Source organism: Mytilinidion resinicola, assembly GCF_010093595.1.
Source record: "Mytilinidion resinicola strain CBS 304.34 unplaced genomic scaffold BDZ99scaffold_3, whole genome shotgun sequence".
Taxonomy (NCBI): domain Eukaryota; kingdom Fungi; phylum Ascomycota; class Dothideomycetes; order Mytilinidiales; family Mytilinidiaceae; genus Mytilinidion; species Mytilinidion resinicola.
The window spans coordinates 2,839,558-2,864,782 of NW_022985439.1; the positions used below are offsets into that span (position 1 = coordinate 2,839,558).

General features: G+C 49.8%; 11 protein-coding genes across 11 annotated transcripts; 3 read left to right on the forward strand and 8 right to left on the reverse strand.

Moving 5' to 3' along the window:
- Positions 1 to 519: 519 nt before the first annotated feature.
- Positions 520 to 2,391, reverse strand: BDZ99DRAFT_516265 (uncharacterized protein; the record flags this gene model as incomplete). The annotated part of the gene is made up of 9 exons (XM_033725058.1): positions 520 to 632; positions 721 to 889; positions 946 to 1,051; positions 1,108 to 1,375; positions 1,431 to 1,479; positions 1,531 to 1,592; positions 1,877 to 2,139; positions 2,194 to 2,307; positions 2,357 to 2,391. 9 exons carry the CDS (start codon positions 2,389 to 2,391, stop codon positions 520 to 522), a joined length of 1,179 nt encoding a protein of 392 aa, XP_033582510.1.
- Positions 2,392 to 3,467: 1,076 nt separating this feature from the next.
- Positions 3,468 to 4,340, reverse strand: BDZ99DRAFT_516266 (uncharacterized protein; the record flags this gene model as incomplete). The annotated part of the gene is made up of 1 exon (XM_033725059.1): positions 3,468 to 4,340. One exon carries the CDS (start codon positions 4,338 to 4,340, stop codon positions 3,468 to 3,470), a length of 873 nt encoding a protein of 290 aa, XP_033582511.1.
- A 1,296-nt stretch (positions 4,341 to 5,636) lies between these two features.
- BDZ99DRAFT_550415 (phenylacetone monooxygenase) lies at positions 5,637 to 8,159 on the forward strand. The gene is made up of 4 exons (XM_033726982.1): positions 5,637 to 5,995; positions 6,075 to 6,104; positions 6,162 to 7,459; positions 7,534 to 8,159. Exons 1-4 carry the CDS (start codon positions 5,652 to 5,654, stop codon positions 7,674 to 7,676), a joined length of 1,815 nt encoding a protein of 604 aa, XP_033582512.1. The 5' UTR covers positions 5,637 to 5,651; the 3' UTR covers positions 7,677 to 8,159.
- Positions 7,821 to 9,955, reverse strand: BDZ99DRAFT_435952 (putative pantothenate transporter; the record flags this gene model as incomplete). Its single annotated transcript, XM_033717509.1, has 9 exons — positions 7,821 to 8,161; positions 8,211 to 8,310; positions 8,386 to 8,496; positions 8,547 to 8,736; positions 8,788 to 9,142; positions 9,199 to 9,375; positions 9,439 to 9,567; positions 9,639 to 9,691; positions 9,774 to 9,955. 9 exons carry the CDS (start codon positions 9,953 to 9,955, stop codon positions 7,959 to 7,961), a joined length of 1,500 nt encoding a protein of 499 aa, XP_033582513.1. The 3' UTR covers positions 7,821 to 7,958.
- Positions 9,956 to 10,468: 513 nt separating this feature from the next.
- Positions 10,469 to 12,123, reverse strand: BDZ99DRAFT_435954 (putative dibenzothiophene desulfurization enzyme A; the record flags this gene model as incomplete). Its single annotated transcript, XM_033717510.1, has 4 exons — positions 10,469 to 11,394; positions 11,457 to 11,527; positions 11,576 to 11,749; positions 11,812 to 12,123. 4 exons carry the CDS (start codon positions 12,121 to 12,123, stop codon positions 10,509 to 10,511), a joined length of 1,443 nt encoding a protein of 480 aa, XP_033582514.1. The 3' UTR covers positions 10,469 to 10,508.
- Positions 12,124 to 12,706: 583 nt separating this feature from the next.
- On the forward strand, positions 12,707 to 14,728 carry BDZ99DRAFT_550432 (FAD dependent oxidoreductase; the record flags this gene model as incomplete). Its single annotated transcript, XM_033726983.1, has 4 exons — positions 12,707 to 13,013; positions 13,065 to 13,483; positions 13,541 to 13,995; positions 14,052 to 14,728. The coding sequence occupies exons 1-4, from the start codon at positions 12,714 to 12,716 to the stop codon at positions 14,726 to 14,728; spliced, it is 1,851 nt and encodes a 616-aa protein (XP_033582515.1). The 5' UTR covers positions 12,707 to 12,713.
- Positions 14,729 to 14,780: 52 nt separating this feature from the next.
- Positions 14,781 to 16,237, reverse strand: BDZ99DRAFT_550438 (uncharacterized protein; the record flags this gene model as incomplete). The annotated part of the gene is made up of 5 exons (XM_033726984.1): positions 14,781 to 14,900; positions 14,967 to 15,205; positions 15,293 to 15,457; positions 15,660 to 15,976; positions 16,036 to 16,237. Coding segments are annotated over 5 exons (1,043 nt in total), but the record flags the coding sequence as incomplete, so codon positions are not given.
- A 1,307-nt stretch (positions 16,238 to 17,544) lies between these two features.
- On the reverse strand, positions 17,545 to 19,014 carry BDZ99DRAFT_198253 (cellulase-domain-containing protein). The gene is made up of 3 exons (XM_033713219.1): positions 18,860 to 19,014; positions 17,889 to 18,708; positions 17,545 to 17,832 (listed from the first exon to the last, which is right to left on the reverse strand). Exons 1-3 carry the CDS (start codon positions 18,909 to 18,911, stop codon positions 17,685 to 17,687), a joined length of 1,020 nt encoding a protein of 339 aa, XP_033582517.1. The 5' UTR covers positions 18,912 to 19,014; the 3' UTR covers positions 17,545 to 17,684.
- Positions 19,015 to 20,445: 1,431 nt separating this feature from the next.
- On the reverse strand, positions 20,446 to 21,255 carry BDZ99DRAFT_338759 (uncharacterized protein; the record flags this gene model as incomplete). The annotated part of the gene is made up of 1 exon (XM_033714336.1): positions 20,446 to 21,255. A coding segment is annotated over one exon (810 nt), but the record flags the coding sequence as incomplete, so codon positions are not given.
- Positions 21,256 to 21,564: 309 nt separating this feature from the next.
- On the forward strand, positions 21,565 to 22,467 carry BDZ99DRAFT_378722 (haloacid dehalogenase; the record flags this gene model as incomplete). The annotated part of the gene is made up of 4 exons (XM_033715122.1): positions 21,565 to 21,908; positions 21,994 to 22,099; positions 22,154 to 22,260; positions 22,317 to 22,467. The coding sequence occupies 4 exons, from the start codon at positions 21,565 to 21,567 to the stop codon at positions 22,465 to 22,467; spliced, it is 708 nt and encodes a 235-aa protein (XP_033582519.1).
- A 432-nt stretch (positions 22,468 to 22,899) lies between these two features.
- Positions 22,900 to 23,419, reverse strand: BDZ99DRAFT_459402 (uncharacterized protein). Its single transcript, XM_033719160.1, has one exon. The coding sequence runs from the start codon at positions 23,368 to 23,370 to the stop codon at positions 23,089 to 23,091; it is 282 nt and encodes a 93-aa protein (XP_033582520.1). The 5' UTR covers positions 23,371 to 23,419; the 3' UTR covers positions 22,900 to 23,088.
- Between the last annotated feature and the right edge of the window lie 1,806 nt (positions 23,420 to 25,225).

Below are 25,225 nucleotides of genomic sequence, written 5' to 3' on the forward strand. Positions count from 1 at the left end.
TTGCACGCCCCACCACTAAGGATCACCTCCTCCTTCCTTCTCTCCACTTGCTTTCACCATGGCTGCTGGTGGGAGCTAGGGATGTTCGAAGTCTCACTAATCTTTTATCAAAGTTCCAAGGTTGAGGCTACCTGCACGGCTGATGAAACATTCTTGGTGCGTCAGGTTTTGAAGCTCTAGTCCTCGCTTTCTCTAAGTCTAATCTACCAATGATACCTTATATTGACGTAGCTTTGCTCGACTTGGAATTTCCCAAAACACGACAATCCCGGCCTTGTGCAACAGAGTCCAGCAGTAAACACTGCCTAGCCTGATAATCTGGAGCACGTCCTTTACTAAGAGTTAAGCCGTCTGTTCTCCGGGTTGAAGTTTCTGGCTAGGCAGGTATAGCTGTAGCAATGTTGAAAGTCGTTAGAGTTTTATCGACTGGCGAAGGTCTACTCCCAGCTATAGACGTGGTGCTGAAATTGGGAGTGCCCATGCTGATGGCAGTGTAGCTTTCTGCTTTCTTCGCTCTCATCAATCCCAGCTATGCCTTCTCATATCTCGCTCCGTCTCAGCGTTCCACTGGATATTCCAGTCGCGGAACTTTTCGTGGTAGTCCCGTAGAAATGTGGACGCGCGTGCGAAACCTGGATTGGCTCACTATAGAGAAGAGCAACCTGGACCTGAGGATACAGCACCATCTCGTTGAACGTTTTCCTGGGGGAAAACTTGTACTCTGCATCTCCCGCATCCAGTGGTGCCTGGAGAAGAGAACATAAGGCTTTTCCACTCTAAAAGTCCTGGCGATAAGCTTATCCCGCCGAATCTGGCTCTCCGCGATCTGTTCATCGGTGCTATGGTGGTTGTCCGTGCGGTGAATCGACCCGTCTTCCGCGACCCAGACCTGATTGGTTGGCCAGTGCGTAAGTATGGTAAACAGAATGAGAATGAGTAACTCACCTTATCCATCTGTCTGAAGATTTCGAAGTCTCGAACAAACAATCTACATATGTAGATATTGATGTCGGGGTCGCTCTCCCGTCCCCACCTCACGAAGAAGGCGGCCCTATATCATGTTAGACGCACTGGCTAAAGGTAAAAATGAAAGGAAGGCGGGCTTACATCTCCGGGTTGTCCGCAACGTACATGCCCCAACCCCACCGGGACGGACGGCTGCTCTTCAGGCGCCGCATGCCTTCCGAATAGCGCTGCCCGGTGTACCAGTCCGTACCGATATAGCCGATTAGTCGTCGGTTGGGAAGTGGATCGGGACCTGCATTCGGCATTGGACACCTCATGTATTGGTTGCGGCGCCATACTTCTAGTCCATGGAGGTATTCTCCCAGCATTAGACCAAGAGATGAATGAGACACTTTCTGGAAAGTTAGGCCTATTGATATCGTAAGCTATAGGCTTATGCTAGTGTAGACGGGGAATGAGTCTACCTTGCCACATTTCTACCTCGCTATTGGCGGCCTGGTCATCGAAGAAGAGCTGGTACTCATGTTAAATCGACCTCCTGATCAGTTCAGGGAAGAATCCCACCATATTGTGGTACTCAACTCCACTATACTCTTTTATGCGTTCAAAATGAATCCGTTTAGATTCTGAGAGCGTTAGCACCTAGACACCCACGCGGGGCATGGAAAAGGTGGCTCACTAATCCTAGTACAAGCTGTCTCGTGTGTACATCTGTCTGCCACTGCTTGGGCTGCTTTAATGCATTTTCGGGGATCTAAAGAAGATCGATGCTCTTTGCCTTGGGCTATGTGGAAATTTGTCGAAGCACTCTATGCAGTGGCAGACAGGTGCACATACGGGCAGAGGACTTGATGAGTGTGCCACTTTTTTCGTGCCTGCCATGACACCATACACGAGGAACATGACTAACCATTGTATATCTCATTATAAACAACGTAGTCTGAGAGCGGTCTCCACTGATGTGTTCGTGGGTCGAACACATTTAGTAGCCACAATGCGCGGTCGCACCTAGGATTTACGTTCATGCGTTGAAAGCAGACGCTTTTGGAGGAGTACAGAGACAGGGACTTGTGAGTGTTCCTCGAAGCAATCGCAATTCGGACCCGGTTCCCGATTAGGTCACTGATGATGTTGTATATATCATCAGACACCTTGACTCTGACTGGTTTGTTCCTAAGTAACACCTCTAAGTACGGCATCGAGTCGAGAGGAGTTTAAAAAACGAACTTCTTGTCTCTGATTTTGTTCTCAACAATCTCTAGGTTGTCTTCGAGCGTATTGCTGACGCAACCTTTGCACCCGAATTTAGTACCGTCAAGCCACGTGTGCCATAGTGTGCCACTAAGAGTGTTATTAGATATATTGACCGCAAGGAGGAATTGATACGTACTCGAGATCAAATGCCACAATTCTTGGGTAAGCCATTGTAAGGTGAGCGTTCGAAGACGTTGTTTTCTATCCAAAAATTTGACTTGCGTTTCAAAAAGCGGTGGTGGTGTGGTGGATGGAGCACGATGATGCGGAAAATGATGGGTGCCCTGAGAAAGAAAAGGGGTCTTAAATACCTACACAGGGGTCCTTCCAGTTTACTTCTTGGCCTGCGAATTGGTGGTCCAAAGATGCCCTCGTAGGTCACTCGGTGAATTTATTTAGGCTTCATGAAGAGGTAATTGCATATAGAGGGCTTCCAATTGAGCAGATGATATAAACGTGCGATGTAGTGGCGGAGGAGGTCTCAATCATTGTCCAGGTGTTTGAGTCCTCATGATGGGCCCCGACCATGGACCAGGGAGACTCTCTCAGCTGCATGCACAGTGGCGAGCATCGAAGGCCAGTACAAAGGAGCTGAAAGGAGATATTGAGCGCTCGCCTAGATTCAGAGCGCCTAATCGTGTTCTTTGCTCGAGACCGGCTTATGGTTCCTTTCCTTGCGAAAGAAGTAGGCAAGAGGCGAGCGAACAGTAGAGCGGAACAAGGAGGGAGTGAGATGAAGTCCTAGAGAGAGAGAGACAGGTATCTTTTGTACGCGTGGCGATGATTGCTCCTATAATTGCGATAACTGGTATTGGACCACTCAAACCCAAAGCTGTTCATGAAAAATGGAGAAGGCCTCCAAGTACAAGGAATATAGGCCTAGAGGTTCTGGGTGTGGCTCTTAGGGCGTTGATTGGTAAATTCATTATGACAAAAAAAAATCCAGAAAAAGATGGAATACCACTATCGACATTCAACAAGCTTGTTTCCCAGTAGATGAAGCATTTCTACTCTGCATTCGTGGAGGAAACACAGAATTCGAACTGACTAACTTTGACATATTGAATTTCCTCATGTTTCGAGCTTGCTTGCACAAGATCAAAGCAATGGACTTTCTACCGTCACAGGAACTGATTTGTACATTTAGTAACCACGCTCTATTAGTGACATCTTTATTTAACGGCTTATTTATATACAATTCTAGCTGTCTTATTCCCGGCGTTTACGATGTTTTCCTAGGAATGACCTCAGGCAGGTGACAGTGGCGTTGATATATACGCAGTCCGGAAGTACTCTATGAAAGCAACTTGCGACTCAGAAATCGTCGTCCCGTTCGGGTACGTGAACGTGGTCACGGCATTGGCGAGGTACTGGTAAGTGATGATCATGCCACCTTTGCGTATCCAGTAGTAGTAAAGACGACCAAACGCGGTCACGTAAGAGTCAATTCTGCCCTTCGACATGCCCGCCCAGGAGTGCCATTTATACGGCACCAGCTGGTTTGACTTCGGGTCTAGCCAATGCGCTGTTTCTGCAAGCGATGTATTTGCGATTCCAGTGGTTGCCATTGTCTCGCCGTCGATGTTCACTAGGGACTGGGTCAATGGCCCAAAGTCGACGGAGAAGACCCAGCTGTCGATCTTTTCGCCCCAGGTATGGATGCAGGTGGCAGCATTGCCTAAGCAGTTCAAGATACGTGAAGGCACGGCACCCGCTTGCAAGATACGCTCGTGTACACCATATGCCGTGCCGATCGTGACTGTACTGTCGTTATAGCTGAGCGTCCCGGTGACATCGTTGATGTGCACAATACCACCAAAGTTTCCGGTGCAGTTGTAGTTGGTGGCAGTTTCGTTGGGGCTGCAATTTGAGAGACCTTCGAAGGCACCGGCATGGTAGACCTCGTCGCCATGTTGTTGCATGGTCAAGCTGACTGTACCCCCGCCGCGGGATTCGTTGGCATTCCAGGTCTTTACATGAGAAGGTATGCTATCCTGTGACCCGAGTGTGAAATCTTCGAAGGTATATTCCACGTTGGAATTGTTGTAAGTCGACGTCAACGTCCCAATAGGCGCGTAATCCTCGAGATCCTGTCCAACATTTACGAATGGAGTATCCATCATGCTTTCTTCTGTGCGTCGGTGAAGTTCCCATGGATGAAAGAAAGCTGGAACAGGTCCTCATTGGTAATGAACTCCTGCAGCCCAATTTGGCGGTACATGAACAGCCAGAGGACAAATTCCTCGCCATTGGTCAGGTTACCTCTGACGACGAAACCAAAGTCATTAAAAAGATCTCTCGAAAAGTCTTGTGGCACCAGGGGTCCTTCCCATCCGATTATTGTTTCACCAACGCCATCCGGACCAGAGCCAACTGGACCTCCCTGAGAACAAGCGAATAATTGCTGGCCAAACGCACTAGTCAAAAGCACGGCAGTATAAAAAGATAAAGTAAAATATACCATGTTTCTTGCTATTCCGAACATTTGTGGACACTCGTGACAATGTGGGGGATGCTTCCAGTCAAGGGTGCGACGTCTTATGTATATACAAGAGATATGAAAGGGGCAGGACGTTTGAAAATCTGCTCCACAGGAATCCAGAGGCTTCCGATGAGAGAGCATCGGAAAAAAAGATAGTTCGCTGTGTTTGCATCCTGGGGTAATATGCAAGGTGTCGTCGCGCGGGGAACACGCTGAAATGTGTATATCAGCTTCACCTAGACAATCCCTTTCGTGAACCTCCACCACCTCCTACTGGCGAGCATTGTAATTTGCAACCACTGTGGACGACTAATGATGCTATGTTTATCATCGGCAAGAAGCGAGTGTTGCATTCGATTGGCTGCAAAACTGGACCCCAAGGTACACCACGTGATGAGAAAAGGAGATGATTGGAAGGGGCTGCACTTGTGATTGGTCGAGAAAAAGTGCAGATCACGTGATAAGCGTATACGTGATGCACAATACCGGCAACATTTGCAACACCACAATATGCCAGCAACAACGCCATCGTGCATTCTCTCCGGGTCTATGTCAAAGCTTTCTTATTGATCTCTTAGATACTCGAAAGTTTATGTTTAGTTATCTTCGTTGTGTCATGGATAATGCCGCCGGAGATACCCAATTCCGTGACAGTTCCGGTCAAACCAACCTACGAAAACCGCTTCACAGACTATGACCTGCTACGTACTTAGTAAAGCTGGAAGGCGGGGTCCATCTACACTATTTCTGACGACGGGTCTGTGCAACAGAACCGTGCTCCGGAACCTGTCGTGGAACTTCTTCAAGACCTGAACCGAACAAGAGCTATATAGCCTTTACATCTTTCACGGTGTTTCGAGTTTCTCTTGCTGATTTCTTCGTTACGAGCCCGGATGATTTCATCTAAATCTCTGCAGCAACACTGCACTCATCTCCCGACGATATCCCCATGGCTCCATCTCTAGAAGTCGAAGATCTTGGCGCTCCTGCAACCAAGCCCACGTCGGCGGTGAAGGCTCTAGACGACAAGTATCGTGAGGAGCGCGACAAACGTTTGAACAACAGCGGAAGCAGTCAATTCCGTGAGGCCAAAGGAGAGCTTGCAAGGTTTGCCATAGATCCGTGGACAGAGGAAATCGTTCGAGACTCCGTGAATGAAGATGTTGAAGTTTTGATTGTTGGGGGTGGCTTCGGTGGCCTGTTAGCTGCTACGAGATTGATTGAAGTTGGGGTGGATGACATCCGGATCGTAGATAAGGCAGGAGATTTTGGAGGTGTTTGGTATTGGAACAGGTAAGCTATTCAATGACGATTATTCTCATTTTAGACGATCTCGGATGAAAGTTAAGATCGACAGCTAACGTTGCCTTAGGTACCCAGGGGTTGAGTGTGATACAGAAGCGTACGCGTAACAGCATCGTTGTGGATTGGTCATTATTCAAAGTCCTAACATCTACAGCTACATTTATCTACCGCTGCTTGAAGAAACGAAGTATGTGCCGGCGGCCAAATTTGCCCCAGGGGCCGAAATCCACGCTCACGCTCTCAATATTGCCAAGATGAACAACCTTCAATCTAAAGCTCATTTTCGAACGGAGGCCTTGACACTCACATGGTCGGACTCCCTAGCGCGCTGGGTCGCCACCACTTCACGAGGAGACACGATCCGAGCACGGTTCGTTATTTCCGCCATAGGAATTCTACATAAACTCCATCTCCCTGGAATCCAAGGTATCGAAAAATTCGCCGGCCACAGCTTCCACTCATCGCGCTGGGACTTTGCTTACACAGGCGGCGACCGGTTTAACTCACCTTTAGACAAGATTCGCGGGAAGCGGATCGGGATCGTTGGAACAGGAGCTTCTTCCATTCAAGCACTTCCACACCTCGCGAGATCTGGAGCTGAGGTCTACGTATTTCAACGTACGCCCTCCTCCGTAGATGCGAAGCCAAACCCTCCAACTGATCGCACATGGTTTGAATCCCTTAAACCTGGCTGGCAAGACCACCGCGCCGATAACTTCGAACGCATTCTTTCAGGCCAGCCACAAGATATAGACCTTGTCAACGACGGTTGGACTCATTTCATGCTCTCAATGGAAGCTCTTGGCAAGGACTCCTCCACGCCCAAGGACGACATCCTCAAAAAGGTCGACATAAAAGCAATGGAGTCGCTGCGCTCTCGCGTCGAGGAGATCGTGAAAGACAAAGAAACTGCTGAAGCCCTCAAGCCATGGTACGGCCGCCTATGCAAGCGGCCTTGCTTCCACAATGAATACCTGGATTGCTTTAACTATCCTAACGTCCATCTTATTCACACAGATGGGAAAGGTGTAGACAGGATTTCCGAAAAGGGTGTCGTGTCGAACGGGAAAGAGTACGAGCTGGACTGCATCATATACGCCACTGGTTTTGACTGGGGCACCGACTACTCGCAGCGAGCGAACATGACCATCAAGGGGAGGAATGGGCTCACTTTGACTGAGAAATGGGAAGACGGCCCGAGCACCCTTCATGGCATCATCGGACGAGACTTCCCTAACCTCTTAACCTTTACTCATTTACAGAGCTCGACGTCGCCCAACTATACACATCTGTTGAGTGAGCGTTCCAAGCATGCTGCATACCTCATTTCGGAGGCGAAGAAGAGGGGGATTAGGACCATTGAGCCGACAAAGGATGCTGAAGCTACGTGGGTGAAGAAGATGGAGGACGTTGCGCTAGCGAGGCTAGGTTACTTCAAGGAGTGCACGCCCGGTTAGTCGTACTCCCCCCTTACAAAATTGCCACCTACTTCTCTTGCACTTTTGCTGACATCTTTCGAATATTAGGTTATCTTAATGCGGAAGGTACACTATCACCTTCTACAGCTCGTGGTGCATCTCTTGGGCTTGATTCTCCAGTGTACAACGAGATGCTTGATAAGTGGCGAAAGGCGGGGACTATGGAAGGTATTGAAATTGATCGGGTATGATTAGATATAGACCTAGATAAGCTCCGTGCCCTATATGTGGGTCCCATTATGGGACTACACGGGTTCGAAAGTCACGTGCTGACACGTAATCCTGTGTAGAATATTATTCCAACTTTTGGTTACTGCCTGTGTTGAAAATAATCTAGAAACCCAATAGCAACTATCATATATGTCACAATTAGACTTCCCTCTTTGTGTCTGGTGTCACATTCAGCCGGTCTACTTTGAGACTAGCTTACGAAGCGCGTTCCCCTCGTGCTAACGCGTTTCCCTAGTCTCTTTTCAATTGACTTCCAGCTTGCCTACCACTGATGGCACTTCTTCAGCATCGCTCGTGTCTTCCAATGCCTTCTCTGCGGCCTCTTCACGTTTAGCGAAATACCGGATGATGAAAATACTGCTAAACTCTAGAATACTCAATCCGCTCATCACGCTGAAGCCCAGGTGGAACTTAGGGGCATATTTGCCAACATCGAGGATGAGAACTGTCACGGTTAGCTGAAACCCTCCAAAGTACCGCAGAGAAATCCTTACGAGGCACCCAAGCGATGAAGGCTTGACCAAATGTCTGCGCCACACCAATAACGATCGCTCGCTCTTCCATGTCGTTGTGCATGATCTCAATCGCCCAAGCCTGTGCAGACATTAGCAATGACAGACTCTCGGCCCTCTCGGGACTTCTTCGACTTGGAACGGCCTTGCTACTTACGTATAGGACTGGCCAGAAACCCCAAGAAGCAGCGTTAATGAGATATCCGAAAAAGGTCGCGCCATAACCTGGTTGTGATGCAACAGTCACCATACCGACAAAGTTCAAGACCTAATGGCAGCGTCAGTGTGCTAGGAAGCATTTTCACCCTTCAAACTTACAGCTGGTACAACCAAGACCTGCCATCTTTTTCCAATGCCGTCAGATATCCACGCGTACCCTAAGGTGAAGACGAGACCAACGGCTTGTCCTGCCGTTGGGAAGAGATTTATCTGATACACGCTAAAACGATCGAGGGATTTTAGCCAAACCGAGAAGTAGTTGAGAGGCTGAGTAACCACGCAGTGATTTCTGGCGCATCGGTCAATAGCCTACTCACCAAAGCGAAACTCTTTGACTTACATGAGAGTGAATGTGAAGACATAGATCGGCCAATGGGTCAGGATCTTCTTTACTTTCGCCCACGACAGCGGCACCGGTTTCCTCCGTTCAATCTTCGACATTCGAGCAACGTGTAGCTCACGCTCCTCGGGACGCATCCATTTTGCCCGAGTAGAGTAAGGATTGTCCGGTATAGCGAAAAATCCCCATATCGGATCCCAGATGGAGATAATGCCACAGAAAATGAACAACCATCGCCATCCCGCTAGCCCAGCTGTCCCGTTCATTCCTCGATATATTCCGGCTTGGAGGTAACCGCTGAACATGCTGGCCGCATAACTGGCGGAATAAAATATGGCGATGCGCTTGCTAAGCTCTATGGGTTTAATCTCAATTTTTCGTCTCTTCCGAGGATATCTTTAGAATACTCACCTCTAGGCGTATACCAGCTTCCCATCAGGGTCAATACACCAACTGCGAACGGACTTTCTAGCATTCCCAAAAGGAACCTGAGGGCGAATACCGTCTTTACATTTGGTACGGCCGCGAAACAGAATGTCAAGATAGACCACAGAAGCTCAACGATTGGCAGATAGAGAGAAGGCCGAACTGCGCGAAAATGGTCAGTTTATCAATCAATTGCGGCACTCTAAGCTCGAACGCGGAATTCACCTCTTGTGAGTAAGAACTGAGACGGGATCTGGCCAACGAGGTACCCGCAAGTGAAGTAAGTCGAGAGAAGATTGTATTCCCTGCCATGAAAATGCAGGTCCTCCTTCATACCGCTAACATAGGCATTGGCTGCAGTTTACAAAGTCAGCATTGAATTGTCCATGTCCGTGCGCAAAGATCGATCCGAAGAGGGTACTGACTGATGTTGGACGAATCCAATAATCGGACAAAGTATCCAAACGTCGCCCAGCTCCTGTAAGCCGTTAGTACAAAGCTTCTACTAACAGCAGCGTCGATGTGACGATAAATGCCACAACAAATGGATGTGTGCATACATGATATACCAATCGAGCTTCTGGATCAACTTTCTCTCTTCTTTGGTCCTATGACCTCCGTCCCAGATCACTTCCTGGACCTTCTCCCATCTCGTGCGTGGAGTATTATCATTCGTTGGAACCTTGGAGATGGCAGCCTCCTGCACGGCATCAACAGCCGCAGATTTAGGGTCTAACGCCATTGTTGTATCACTATTTTCTTGCGGAATGAAAGTCACCAGATGCAGAACATGCAAAGAATGCAAGCCACTGTGTTGGTCGAACCGGATACCTGGGACCAGGACACCACTTTTATACCAGTTGCGCCTTCGGTGGGCCTTTGTAGATACCTCTTCTGGTAATCCCCGAGCGATCACGGTCTTTGAAAACCTGGACGTACCGCTCAATATAGTACGAAATGGCGACATTTGTTGGAACTGCCTGGGAGTAGACCAAACCCACGTGTCGAACCCACTTTTACCTGCAGAAAGTGGTCCCGGGACTTTGTTACGTCGCGTGGATAAGAAATCCGAGTCAGATTGCCGTATTTTCCGGGTTGGCAGTGTCAGGAGAACAGGTGGTACTGATTGACTCCAATTTTGGGAGCTTCTTGGTCTATTGGGACGTAATGTCGAAGCGTTTAACTACCAAATCACGGTCAGAAGACGACACTCGCGGATTTTCTTGACGCGTCATTTCGAAGAGCCATTGAAATAGGCTCTTCATCACGATACAGATTTCCTCGTTCCATTTGCTCTAATCTTCTACGTAAACCTCATATTTATATCGACTTCCGACATGGTCATCCCTCAATCGAGCCTGGCCAGCGCCATAGAATCTTTCGCGGACCGTTCCTGACTCTCCCTTCTCGGCATACCTCCCCCTCTGTCTAAGAACAGGTACTAGAAGGTCGACCAAATCCTCGAAGCTACCAGGAGACGTAACGTGCCCGACGTTGAAACCGTCCAAATCCGCGACATCCATCCACTCCTCCAAAACATCTGCCACGCGCTCAGCCGAGCCCACAGGAACAGGTCCATTACCGCCGATAGAGACTGCTTTGCCGATATTCCGCGGTGTCCAAGCCGGTATGTCATTGCCATGGTACTTGAGACTGTCCACGAGCGAATGGACGCGACTGTCCACTTGGACGTCGCCTGGCGTGATCTCAACATCAAGATCCGTTTTGCTCAAATCTATACCAACGTTTCCTGAATAGAACGCGAGACCACCTTCAACGCTTGCATATTTCAACGCTTCCTCATACTTGGCTTTAGCTTCTTCATCAGTGCGCCCTATGACGGGAGTAATGACCGCGAATACTTTTACGCTTTTAGGATCGCGACCAAGTGCAGCCGCTCTAGCCCTGATGTTTGCGACTCGGGGCGCCAAGATGTGCGGAGAAGGGGCCGCTACGAAGACCCCTTCTGCGTGTGTTGAAGCGAACTCCATTCCTGCGCTAGATGTTCCTGCTTGGAACAGAAAAGGAGTTCTTTGAGGGGACGGATCCAAAATATGAGGCGCGTCGAGTTTGAAAGTTGCGGACCTGTGATGGATGAATCGGATGCGGTCGAAATCGGCATAAACCTCGCTTTCCGCATCTTCTTTCAGCGCGTCTTCCGCCCAAGAACCTTCCCAGATTCTGAATCTTCGTGAGTTCTTTGGTGCTTCATTGCTCAATTTCGTTTTCTCAGAAGCGCTTACTTATAAAGAAGGCGCAAGTATTCGTCCGCAATTTCATATCTCTTATCATGCTCGACAAAAGGCAAACCAACCTATCACCGGTCAGGTTATTGATCAAAGGGATGGTTGAAGAGGCTTACAGCATCTGCCGCCGACTGTTTGAAGGATGTCACTATATTCCATCCAAATCGTCCCTTCGTAAGATGGTCCAGCGTCGAGAATCGCTTCGCAACCACAAATGGGGCCTCATAGCTGGTACTTGTCGTGATGGCAAACCCCAGATTCTTGGTTACCGCAGCCATCGCAGTGATAGGCTACTTCGCATGAATAATCAGTATTGAACATGCTGATTATGATTTTGGAAAAAAACACTGACAGCAGCTGGGTCACCCATTGGATACTGGCAGGCCGTCCGCACAGTCGGCTCAGCACTCCCCTTGTACACGTCATGTTGGCCATACGTGTCGGCAAGGAATAGAGTGTTGATATCTCCCCGTTCGAGGAGCTGCGCCAGGTCCGTCCAGTATGTGAGATCGCGCCGCTTGTCCTTATTCCGGTCGCCTTTTCGTCGCCACTGCCCGAAGCTCAGATGGCTCGGTGTAAACATGTCGAAGGCATTGATGAAGATTCTCTTCTTGAGCAATTCTTGGTCCCGAGGACATGGAGCCGCAGCATGCTGATCAGCCATGATAGGACTCCGGTGGTGTTTGAAGCAGTCGAAACTTTTTTGGACTGAAATCCAAGACTGGAACGCTGCCCAGGCCCCCACGAGTCAAGACCAGGCAGATTGGACGGAACTCGGCACCTGTCGCAGGTTAGTTGTCGATGATGTTGCTCTTGAGCTCCACGGTGGTTGACGATATATATACCCGGCGTCGCGTGCTCAAAGCTACATGAGTCGTGCAGCTCCACCCCAGCAACAACACCAAGTGCGGGAGCCCCTCACCAACAAACCGTCCACGAACGTTGCGATGTCGCTTTATCCAACGCCCGCTTATCGGTTCCGCGACGCGCATCCTGACAGCTAACAGGCCCCACTTGGACCAGAGAATTGGAGTCTCCGCGTTTCGTTTCGGACCATTCCATCAAGCTGCATGATCGCGAGCTTCACACAATCGTGATCCACAATGGCATGAGATGTACGCCATGCAGCGAAAGTGGGGGGAAGGTTTTGTAAGCTTGCTTTTGAGGACTTCAGAATAAAATCATATTGCCGGCATAGCACCTCCAGTGTTTACGGTCGTCTCCGGGGACTCCAAAAATCAAGACACCATCACCATGTCTCAGTCTCAATCTCGTCTTGGGGGCATCCTGCAGCACCTTTCACCTAGCTCTGGCACACCCCACATTGTGATTGAAGACAAAGCAGAGATATCAGCACCCAGCGATGCTCCGGAGCCGCCACCTCTCAGGACTGTCTGGCCGCCTCTAGAACTAGAAGACCATCCCATCGATGAAGTGCGCCCGTTGCGAGTCGTGGTTGTGGGTGGAGGGATTACCGGGATCATGGCGAGCATATTTCTCCCCGCAAAAGTCCCCAAAATCGATCTTGTCATCTACGAACGACAATCAGATATCGTATGCGCTTACCGCCCCGATTCAAATGACGTGCACTGAATCTGAATCTAGGGCGGAGTGTGGAACGCGAATATCTATCCCGGAGTGCGCTGCGATGTGCCCGCACATGCATATCAAGCTACCTTCGACGCCAATACGGACTGGAGTGAAGCGTATGCACAAGGCGCCGAAATCAAACAGTACTGGAAAAATATCGTCGCAAAGTACGACGTCGCGAAGTATATCCACCTTAACACACGCGTGACCGGCGCCGAGTGGTCTGAAGAAAAGGGGAAGTGGCGGGTCGGCGTGCAATCCAGCAGCGGAGACTCCATTGATGAAGCTGATTTTTTGATCACGGCCACCGGCCACTTCAGCGACCCCATATTACCCACATATCCAGGAATGAACGAGTATAAAGGCCACTTACGACATAGTTCGAATTGGGATCCAAATTTTGATCCTAAGGGAAAGAGGATCGCGGTGATAGGGTGAGTTTTCCGCTTGAATCTTTATATTCTATCATGATCCTAAAGATGCGATTGCAGCAACGGTGCATCTGGCATACAAGTCCTCCCACCGCTCCAAAAGGTTGCAGCACACATTGACCACTATGCTCGGAGCAAGACCTGGGTAGCCGCTCCAATCGGAGGCGAAGATCTCGAACAGTTCGTCCGTGACAACATCGATCAAGCTAAGCAAAGCCCGGAAGAGTATCTCGCATTCCGCAAGGCATTAGAGTCGCGGCTATTCAGTCGATACGGAGGCTTTTTTGAGAAGAGCGAAAAGAGTGCCATTGCAAGGGCCGCGATCACCAAGTTGATGGCGAACCGCTTGGGCGACCGCAATGATCTCTTAGACGCCATCATCCCCAACTTCTCGCCCAATTGCCGTAGATTGACTCCTGGTCCTGGGTATCTTGAGGCTGTTGCCGCAGAAAATGTGGAGTATGTTCCAACTCCGATCGAAAGGTTTACTGCCACAGGTATCGTGACCACCGACGGTAAAATCCCATAATATCACCCTAAACTCCGACAAACCGTGCTAATTCCCCACCAGGCATTCAGAGAAACGTCGACGCAGTCATCTGCAGCACTGGCCACGATATCAGCTTCAGCGTTGCATTCCCCATCCACGCTCACGGCACCGATCTCCAAGCGGCCTGGCGACCTGGCGGCAACCCAGGCTTCCCAGATTCATATCTCAGTTTCGCTGCTCCAAACTTCCCAAATTTGCTCTTCATCCTTGGTCCAAACTCCACCGGCCCCGCCGGCACGCTCTGCCACTCCGTGGAAAACCAACTAACCTACACAGCTAAAGTCTTGCGGAAGATAAGTAGTCAAGGCATTCGCAGCATGGCACCCTCACAGGCCGCAACAACAGACTTCAGAGCGTATTGTGAGAGTTTCTTCCCGCAGACGGTGATGAGTCAGCACTGCTCCAGCTGGTACAACGGCGGGATTAAGGGGGGAAGAATTCACGGGGTATGGCCAGGGAGCGCAACGCACGTGAATCAAGTGAGGCGAGAGCCGAGATGGGAAGATTGGGAGTATACGTATATAAACAAGCAAGGGAATCGATTCGGATGGTTAGGAAATGGATGGAGTGAGAAGGACGTTCTAGCCCAGAATGGGGTCGACGCATTGACAACGGATCTGACACCATGGCTGCAGAAGGAGGCGGTTGAGGGAAAGGTGGACGTCAAAGGGTATCATGAGAATTGGTGGGATGCGTAGAGTCCTAAATACAGAGAAGGGCGCCTCGTCTACTCGTTTCTTTCTATGGACGCTAAAGGCTATTCTCGACTTGAATCTGCCATAACGAAACGCGAGAAGCTACCTGATGCGAAAATTCCAGAACACGGACTGCATCGCCGTGAGACTGGATAACAGTATTGGCGTCCAATAACTCTTTGGTGACTTGAAGATCGTACGGAGCATGCAGGTGCGCCACGGCCTTCCAGGATCGAGTCACCTTAGGCTCCAGCGGTAAGTCCCAGTTGCCTCTCCAGGTTATTCTAGCAGGTCTGCAATTTTTAGACGCCTGGTATCGGAAAACACAGGCTAATGCTCTCCCGCCATTCCATAGTTCCATGTTCTCCAACTTAGGCATTTTCTTGGCAGCCTCCGCTGCTATTTGAAGCAGATCGTTGATGTTCGCTAAATCCCCATCGGGTGTCAGCTGGCGAGAGGTAAGAGTGAGTGACACGAGCTCTTTCCACGCCTAGTTTGATTGACGTGTGTCTAAGAAGAACATGGCGTCCATGATAAATGCCGCTGAAAGATGTTCAAGAGTAAGACTAGCTTCTGCCAGGGCTCTAGTGACCCCAGAGTCTGCTGTCCGAACAGGCTCTGCAGGATCGCGCGATCCCTGGCCAATAGCAGTGTACTTGTCATTGAAATCTTCAAACACGACCATCTTCTTTAGGGCGTTCGGAACAAGGTATTCAAATAGCCACCGAAACCCTGTTAGATTTCAAGGGTTAGTAATGGTCTAAGGACTAAGGTTAACTTCTTCACAACTCACTCTGGTCAGATATTTACTGATCCAATCCATCCCATTCTCTCCAAGGTTCATAATGCATCTCTAAATTTGGAAAAAAGTTGATAAGTTCTTGAATAGTTCCCGGCTCCCATCCATGGCGGGTCTGGCGGCGCAGAAGAAGACTTGTTACGGCCGTGACTTTGGATAATTCTTGCCAGAAATCTGATGGAAACTCAATATCCTCAAACAATCTTTCGACGGAACACAAGGGCGGAAGGTAGACCTGAGTGCCATTGACCCAGCCATGAGGCGGATCATGAAAGCTGGAAAGCGGTTGCTCGCTCTCGAAGCTGTGTGCAATATCGGGTCCGAAATGTGCATTCTTGAAATGATGTTTCGAATCGCTGGGAGACTGCACGCTGATATCTAGGGTCAAACGGCCTTGGGGATTCCATTTGCCAAGAATGCGAAAGACACTTTTTATAGACCTTGAATGATTTCTGTGTTCTTTTCATTCCATTCATCCGTCTCTGTGTTCTCGCATTCCGAGCAATCGTACTCTTGAAGCTCTATGTAGAGCCAAATGTATTTCATATGACTTCTTTTTCGAGTTGCTATGTCGCTAAAGTCTGCGAGGCGTGGGACCGTAAGTTTGAGGCGACTAAAATTTGGCTTTTCGATGACGGCCTGCGATTCTCGACAAACTGAGGCAAACTTAGCCACGTTGCCTCCCCCTTTTATCAGCGCGATGACGATCATCTCTCGGAGCTCAACAGCATGTGATGTCTAGAACATTTTGAAAGTCTGAGAAATTCCTGATGGCAATGGTGAAAGAAGAAGTAAAAACGGAGGAAGGATCGAGGATCGAAGAATTCGGCCAGCTTATATGCGCTCGCACCTCGCTACCAAACTTGACTTTTACGTCGACTCATCGACCCAAACTTAGCCTTGAAGCCGCAACCCAGCTAGGATTGTTCGTAAAAGTATACATAGACTCTACTTTGACGTAGGCGTCTTTCAGTTTGTCGTCTTCGCATCGAGTTTTGTGTAGATGCCGCAGTTCACGTCGAGTTACGAACCTAGTTATGACGCGCCGGAAAGGAGGATACATGTTGTGCCCCAAGGCGAGTGCAGCAGCAATACCTCGATGATTTTCACATCTGCCACGCTTCTAGGGATTGATTTCGCGTCCGGGAAAATGAAGATAGGGGGAAGAGGATTGATTTGATCGCATCCATTCTCCTCTCGCCCTGACATCCAAACTTCGACCTCACAACGCTACCACAATCTTCTTTGTATGCACAGCCCCTTCCTGCGTCCGGCGACCTAACTAGCGCGGAAAACAAGCCACAGACTCAGGCGTAATAGAGCAGTGATCATCGAACATAACAGCTGAGAGTACGGAGTTTTAGCAGATCCCGCCGAATGCCGCCGAATGCCGCCGAATGCCGCCGAATGCCGGTAAGACTTGGTCTATAAAATGGCTTCCCCCGTGCCCCGCTCTAATTCTTCCTACCACCTATTTCGCTTGTGGTGTCGATTCCGCGCTAGGTCATCAGACGCAGGAAGGGGCTGGGGATGTATGGGTGGTACGGACCCAAAACAACGCGTAAAGACGCGTTTTTAATCCGGTAATCCGATTGAGGCAATGGGATTGGGATGGAGAAGGGATGGAGACGGGATGGAGAAACTGAAATTAAATTGAACTGGCACATGCACATGATGCTTAAAACGACACTACATGCCTATGTAGATACAGATGACTCGTACGTAGGAGTGTATAGAGTGAGATGACGTCACGGAGCTTTGGTAGTTCACCTTCTGCGAAGGAATGACTGCGCCCTAAAACCTGGATCGGAGTACCATCCGTAGCTCCCCACCAGAAGATAGTTCCCGCAATCCGCCCAGCTCAATCTTTACGCACAAATTTCTCTTATGTATGGTGTGGAGGGTAAAAATCTGAAGAGACAAGAAAGAGGAGAGAGCGTTGGGGTGCGTACGACCTTGACTTAGCGGAGTCGTATGTAGCACGTGATTCAGAGGATTCATGCTTTATTGGATGGCAAAATTCGCCTTCGCTATCTATCTAATCATGTTCGCTCACCCGACTGCGTTGCAGTCATCAGGACCATTCTAATATTTACAACCGTGTAGAAAATGTTACACGGATATATACACACCTCATCTGACGTCCTCCGGCCTACCCACTCACGGCAGATCACTCAAGGCAGGTATGATGACTTGCTTCACCAATGGCACGTCGGTGTCTCCAGATGGCGTCTCAGACAGTACGTAGCTTGTTTTGAAAGACCCAGCGGCCCAGGTGGTCCATCCGAGATAGACGTCGCTGTTGTCGCTATATACTCGTCAGTATATCGTCGCCAGATGCCACTTGAGCGGGACATTGCTTACTTCAGATAACTCAGCGTCTGCTTAAGATACGAGATACAGGTCGAATCCTGTGGTCCACCACCAGTCTCCGACAAGAACACCTGGCGGTTCTGATCGCGAGCCCAGGTCGCAAGTGGAGCAAACGAGCCCTTGGTCGCGTTCGTGACGCATCCTGCATGCGTGCCTGTGGAGTCGGAGTCGAGGTATTGATGGACGTCAAAAACCAGATTCGTTTTGCTACCATCCACATTCTTGACAGCGGCGAGACCCCCTGAGTTCTCCGCGAAGCCGCCGGCAGCTTGGTGATTAGTACCCGGGAGTAAGATAATGTTGTCAGTGGCGCCAGCGTTGCGGATGGCGGTCACGGCGGCCTGGACGGTTGTGACCCACGTCTCCATGCTTAGGTTATGAGGCTCGTTCATGGTGCCGAAGGCCACTTTCGATTGGGCTTTGTACTTCTTGGCAATCTGGCTCCAGAGATCTGCGAATTGGTCATCTGTTGGTCCGCTGGGCGCACTCTGGCCGATGATCTTGCCGTCCCAGCGAGCGTAGTTGTGGAGATCGACGATGCACATTTTCGCACCAGCGTCGACGCAGCCTTGAACCAGCTTGTCGTAGGTGGCGATTCTACTCGCGTTGATAGTATTTCCCAAGTCGGTGACCAAGTACTGCCAGCTGACGGGAAGACGGAAGGCATTCAGGCCCTTGGAGACGAAGTGGGTCATCTGGTCGATACCAGTCTGGCCAGGAGGCGTTGCAGCAGAGGGGTCACAGTTTCCCTCGCCATCACAACCAAACTCGAAACCGGCAATGTTGATGCCACCATAGGTGACTGCTGTGCCTGTGAGTTGAGGGAGTGTCAGTTCTGTGGTATCTTTGTGGGTGTGCGCATGTATGCCAGTGCTTGGGGTGTCTCGATGTAATCTCGGAGAGATTGATAAGACTAAAGCTCTTCACTTTGGGCTATGTGGAAACTTGTTGAAGCACTTCACCTAGCGGCAGATAGGCGTACAGACAAGACAGTGCGTGCGATGAGTGTGTCATTTTTCACGCCCAGCATGCTAGCACGGCTGCTTACTTGACGTTGATAGCGGCAGCAAAACGGTCGCCACGAGAGCACTAACTTTGAGGGTGAACCTCATGACGAGAGTCGATGGCAGGGAGCGTGAACTGAGTGATGGTTTGTAGCGGACAAAGGTGCGGGTGTTGGGGATACAAGAATGACTTCAAATTGGTGAATTCGAATAGCTTTTAGCGCATGGCGAAAAGCCGCGACGTTGTATTGGTGAACTCCATACACCCCTCTATCCTAAGCCGAGCAAAATGACTAGGGTCGTGGTCCGGTCGCGGTCCGTATGCTCCACCATGTCGTCGGCGCCTCCGCAATGTCACGTAAACAATGCAATTAAAGTGGTTAACTTGAGACATTGAAGGATTATTGACGTTAAGAATTTGCGATCTGGGTCTCGTGAATGGAAGCGTAGCTTTGTGTGCCGCAATGTGAGTCGTGTTCATGAATCACCGTCCCGGTCATGGAGGATTCTCAACCTTGGAACATACGATGCGGTTAGAGAGAAGAACTCGAGATGTTGAAGGATTGAAGAATTATTGACGGTAAGATTTTGCGATGCGGGTCTCGTAATCTAAAGCTTTGTGCCGCAATGTGAGTCGTGTTCATGAATCACCCGTCCCGGTCATGGAGGAGGATGCTGAATCCTAGAACATACGATGCAATATACTGCAACCATGGTGTGTCTGGTGTGGACAGTCTATACGCGGTTGCTTTTCCATTTTCTACTGCAGTAATCGCGAGCCGTCGAGGTGGAGATTAATACCTCGACTTCCCGCTGTTCTGAAACCACCGAACCGCTCGGACCCCCCCGCAACATACCCTTTTCCGCTACTATGGCTGTATCCAAGACTTCACGTTCCCTAATAGAGAGCCCACCCGAGATGGACCGCCTTACAGCATATACTCACGTCCGGTGACCCAGCGCTAAAGCCAAGCCACAAAATTCCTGTATAAGGTAGCCATTTCCGGACGCCTTTAATGGGGAATAGCAGCCTCCTAGCCCATCAATCTTCAAGCTAGCTCAGCATTAGCCCGGAAAAGGCAGTTTACCGGGGTCGACTCAGTTTCCGCGCCAGGTCACTGAACGTGATGATATGCTGTAGTTCGAATCACCGTTGCCACAAAGCCCTTGTGTCTATGTAGGTTTGGTTTCCGAGCGTCTTAGTCCCGAAAGAGCCCATTCGGCGGAGAAAAGTTTTGAGGAGTTACCTCATCCGTGACCTTGACGATACCACCAAGCTTTTCCTCAATTTCAACATGAGCTTCCAGCTGGCTGAGGTGGGCGAGAGCTTCTGGTGATTGGAACAGGCTCATTCCAACAAAGTGGAGTTTCTTCAACTTCGGGAAACTCCTGTCCGAAAACACAGGAAGAAGGATTTGCCAGCACCTCTCATTAGATCTCCTGCCGTAATGTGCCGGATGCTGTGCGGAGCCTGGATCGATTTCGTCCGTAAAGTCGAAGACTTGGGTGCTGACATGGTAGCGGTTTTCCAAGGTAAGCTCTTTGAGCGTAGCAGAGACATGGCGTAGGAAGTCAGCCCACTCTTCGAGCAAGTCAATCTCTGCGGCAGGGTCGAACTCCCATCGGGCTCCCGTGATGTTAGTGTCTTCGGTCAATTCCGCCAACTTGCTCATATGGAGAGTTTTCAGGTTTGTGAATCGCTTCTGAATCGAACGGAGGAACAGCACCGGATTTGGGCCGTTGTCCTGACCTGGCGAATGGATCAAGTTGATCAAAGAGAGGTGCTGGATATTTTCCGGTCTTGACAGCAGTGCCAGCATCATATCTTGATTGATTTGACCTCCAACCTTTAAGTTGGTCAACTTTTCGAGATTGTGGGCCACGGCCTTCTCGCTCTCTCCGATCGACGAGAATTCCCACCAGTCTTTCACGAACAAGTAGAGGGTGTGCAGGTTTTTGAACTCGGCAATAACGTCGTAGATATTGCGTCTGTCCCGGGGCCAGATTTCAATGAAAATGTAGTCATTGGAATCGTTCAACTCGGCTTTGCTCTTGTAAGAGATAGCAATTCCTGGCATACGCGTAAGTTTCAGTGATTGAACGCGAGCAGCCAGCGCCGCCCAGAAATCTGGTCGTTCGTCCATCCTGGTGCTGCATGTAGCAAAGAATTGCCGTTGCTGGTCGATCAGGCCGTCGTCGTAAGCGCCATCTCCACTCAACTCGACGAAATCAATGTCGCTCCATATGATCGGGGAGGCTTTAGCGTACCATTCCTTGTTGGTCCGACATATGGCGGCTAGAGTGGTCATGTCGCATAATTCCAGGATCTGGAGCTGTAGCTCGTCTGGTATCGAGAGTAGGGACGCGGCCGACATAGTGCACACCTACGGCGCGAACGATGCTCTAATGTGCCTAAAGGCTGATAGGGAAGTGGATCGTGGTGTACTTCCGAGTTGTTGCGTGATGGTGTTGCAGAGAGGGAGGTGACGTGTAATCTTGGAAGTCGTTTATAATACACCGCCAGTCCGCTTTAGGATTAGATACGGCCGCGGAGAGCCATCCTCCTACAAAAGTAGGCTCACCCTCTCGTTCGTCTTCAACATGCATCTTATCTATCGACGATGTTCCCAGATCAGCCCAGGAAAGCGCTTCTATTTGATCTTATGGGCACATGTTGTGACTGGCTCTCATCTCTTTTGCCTCTCCTTTCTTCGCTTCCCTCTCATCCGTGTCTTTTACCAGCGACCACTGCACTTCCGCAACTAGCAGCTGCATGGCGCGCTGGCTTCTTTACCGAAATCCACCATCGCTTTGAGAATAAACTACCAGCAGAGCATATCGATGTGACCCATCGACGCGTCCTTGACCAGCTATTAGCTGAAAGAGGCGTGGGGCTGGACGTATGGGACGAGGAGGTCCGTCAACGATTAGTAAAAGGATGGCATGAGCAGAAGGGATGGCCAGATGCGCTACCAGCTCTGGAAAAGTTGAGGAAGAAGTTTTTCGTGTAAGTCTTCAGCCTTCGTGAAGAAGCCACGGGTATCTTCTATAAACACGTGATGCAAAGACCGCTCTTAACAGGCAGGCCGCAGGGTCGTGCTAGCCAACGGTACGACGAGATTACAGCTTGATATCGCGAAGTCATCCGGATTGCCTTTTCATATGCTTTTCTCGTCGGAGCTGTTAGGACTTACGAAGGTGCGCTCCGGATGATAGACTTGCGTGGTAAGGAACCTGCTCAGATCTATGTAGCCTGACCCAGAGATATACTGGAAAGCGCTTCGGCTCATGGGTGTCGAACCACATAACGCTATGATGGTTGCTGCGCACGCATATGACTTGCGTGCCGCAAAGACTATGTATGAAGCACCTTTTCCGTCCGATGGGCTTATACTTATCCGCTCGCTATATACAGTGGTCTCGAGACCGCGTACATCTACAGATCGACTGAAGATCTGGATGAGGACATGCAGGCAGTGAAAAGGGATGTAGATATATTTCTAGACGGCAGAAACGGGACTCTCGATTGTGGCCTCGGCGCCCTCGCCGACCACTTAGATGCTTAGGGGAATGGTCTACCACCGAGACGGCAGTATTTGGAAGCCTCTTCGCCTTAGAAATGCAACTGGGCTCTGTGTGGGCAAGCTGCGATCAAAGGTATCAGATACGAAACCACATTTTATTCGCGACCGAGGGCGCAAAAAAAAGCAAGGGCGCAAGTGTTGATGACGGACATCACAGTGAATTACCAGCTTATTGGGACAAGAAAGAGGTTTCATTTGCTAGCACATAACGTCGAACTATAGAAAGCGGGGGCAGCGGATTTCCTATCTGCGTACACCGTGTTGACGCCGTCTAAGGTGCCCTAGCAAGGGCTAATATGGCATACAAACCGTCTTATTCAACTTTTTTCAAAAGGTGTTAAGGCAAGTTATGTAGCGGTAAACCACTTTAAAAAAGAGCACATCATAGTAAAAGCACAAGCTTATTAGGGCTAGGAAGAGGTTTTGTTGGCTAGTACTATGTAGGGTAAGGGGTAAGAGCTATGGGGCAAGGGGCGAGAGTATAGGAATTCGAACGGGAGCTAACACTTCATGCCTCCTAGACCTCTTAATCCTGCACACCGGCTCCATCCTTTTCCGCCGCGAGGGTGATAAGAAGCAGAACAACGAATGTTGCAAACTGAATCAGGTATGCCAGAACGATAGAAAGGATGATCCAGTCGTAAAAGGCCTTAACAACCAGTTAGCGGCGAGGACAATAAGGAGGTATGTTTTCGCGGTCCCTTTCCTTCCGGGCGCCGCGTGATGAGGCTGTAGAAAGAAAGTCCAAAAGCTAGGCAAAATAGCTTTCTTCCTGGAAGCAATGATGATGGCCGCCGCAATCGCAATCAAGTAGGCGATGATAAAAGGGCGTGGCAGGCGACAAGTGCCTGGCTTTCTACACCCGAACTCGGAAGAGAATCCCATAGTGGATAGCGATGAGTCGAATGCTTGGTGGAAGAGTGTCGTGGGGGTGAGAATCGAATGGATGTTTGACTAAAGAGTGAGAGTCGAGTGGGTGACTGAGAGTATGTTTGGAGGAAGAGGAGAAGGCGGCCGGACAGGCAGACTCTTAAAAGATTGCGGTAACGAGCCCTTGGATGATTATGCCCCAGATAGGGAGCCGCCGGAGGTAGTGAGGAAGTAGCAGCATCATGAGGAGCAAGTCTCCAATGACGGTCAAGACGAGTACGGCGATTCTGTTAGGACCTGCGGGTGATAATAGCTTGTGAGCGTAACTACATACAAGTAGCTGGCAGTTGGGAATCAAGATCGATTCTCAATTCACACTCTTTTTTGGCGCTGTTGGTAAAGCCAGCTGCCCCCCCTCACAGATCCATAGCTGGGAGTACCTGGCGGTCGTCGGAGCATTGTGCGTGACACGAATCACTAGCGTCGATCAATATTCTAAGCGATGAGCGGCAGCCAGAAAAAACAAGACAAGGTGTGTACCGAAAAGCTGTTGTATTGATGAAGGCGTATTGAGCGGAAGGACCTTATCCAGTACTTTGCCCGTGTGTACACCTGTCTGCAACTGCTCGACGTGCTTCAACAAGTTTCCACATGGCCCAAGGGGAAGAGTTTCTATCTCGTTCATATCTCTGAATATGCATTGAAGCAACCCAAGCAGTGGCAGACAGGTGTACACACGTTCTACGGTTAGAGTGCCATTGTCCTGTATAGCCGCTTACTCGGCAGCTTCCTGTGTAACTGTATCTTTCATCTTTCTGCTCAATAGCTAGCTTCCTCGCCTTCATCAATACAACAGCTTTTGGCTACACAACTTGTCTTGACTCGCTTCCCCTGACTGTCGCTCATCACCTTTTCCATGGCGCAAAGGCTGAAACCTTCATCGCAATGTCTGCGGTCACGGTCGTCACGCTTGATCTCACCTTTGTTCTCGAGAGATGGCTGCGGCACACTGGTCGCTTGACCCACAACACTTCGTGGTTCCAGAAAATACTGTCTACAAGACCTCTTTACGTCCGGTGGCCAGCGTGGTTAGTAAACCGGCCAATCCTCAATCGGATTGACGGCCGGTTTATTAGTATAGACTCTAGATAATCCAATCAATCAATCCTCTAGCCAATCAAACCTCAAGCGGAGATTGATCTGATTGATCCGATTGGTGTATATAAATCGGAAAGGATATATACAAATCGGAAAGGATGCTTACGGACGTGATTTTTATAGATTTTTATGGGTATAACTTCGTTATATAAGCTCACTACGCCTATAGATTAGACTACGGAGTGCCCCAGAGTAGAGGGCAACGTGAGATTACCATGGTGGTCAGGTTCTAGGTGAGGGGGGGGGGCTCAGGATGTCCCTTGGGAACGTCGCGCGGAGTACCAAAGGGGGGCGCATTTTTGAGGCCTAGAAGACCTAATGATTTGCTTTAAACGTAATTCGACCCGTAGAAATCGACTCCCGTTGTTCGTTTAAGCTCATCTCGTCATGGTGGAGTGCTAGAGGGGGGGCTAGGGCCGTGGCTGATGAGGCTAGCAATACGTGTTCTCCCGCCTCCGCCGGCGGAACCTCGGGGCGGCAGAACGCCGTGATTCTATTGGCTTGTTAAGACACGGTGAGGGCCTTAACGTTAGCGCACAGATCTCTTAGCGCGATTGTTATTCACTTATTTGCCAATCCGGATTAAACCGTTCAAACCAAAATTCTAATCAATCCAATCAATCAAGCTTCATTCTATATATAACAACCCAATCAATCTGCTCTCTAGTTGAGCCGGCCGCCGGTTTAGTAGCCACGGTGCCGGTGGCCACCC

Coding starts and splice junctions, on each gene's coding strand:
- BDZ99DRAFT_550415 (XM_033726982.1), top strand. CDS start 5,652: ATGGCTCCATCTCTAGAAGTCGAAGATCTTGGCGCTCCTGCAACCAAG. Junction 5,996..6,074: donor GGTGTTTGGTATTGGAACAG/GTAAGCTATTCA, acceptor ACGTTGCCTTAG/GTACCCAGGGGTTGAGTGTG. Junction 6,105..6,161: donor GTTGAGTGTGATACAGAAGC/GTACGCGTAACA, acceptor TAACATCTACAG/CTACATTTATCTACCGCTGC.
- BDZ99DRAFT_198253 (XM_033713219.1), bottom strand. CDS start 18,911: ATGACACACTCATCGCACGCACTGTCTTGTCTGTACGCCTATCTGCCG. Junction 18,709..18,859: donor GTACGCCTATCTGCCGCTAG/GTGAAGTGCTTC, acceptor CTCAACTCACAG/GCACAGCAGTCACCTATGGT. Junction 17,833..17,888: donor CAGACGCTGAGTTATCTGAA/GTAAGCAATGTC, acceptor ACGAGTATATAG/CGACAACAGCGACGTCTATC.
- BDZ99DRAFT_459402 (XM_033719160.1), bottom strand. CDS start 23,370: ATGGGATTCTCTTCCGAGTTCGGGTGTAGAAAGCCAGGCACTTGTCGC.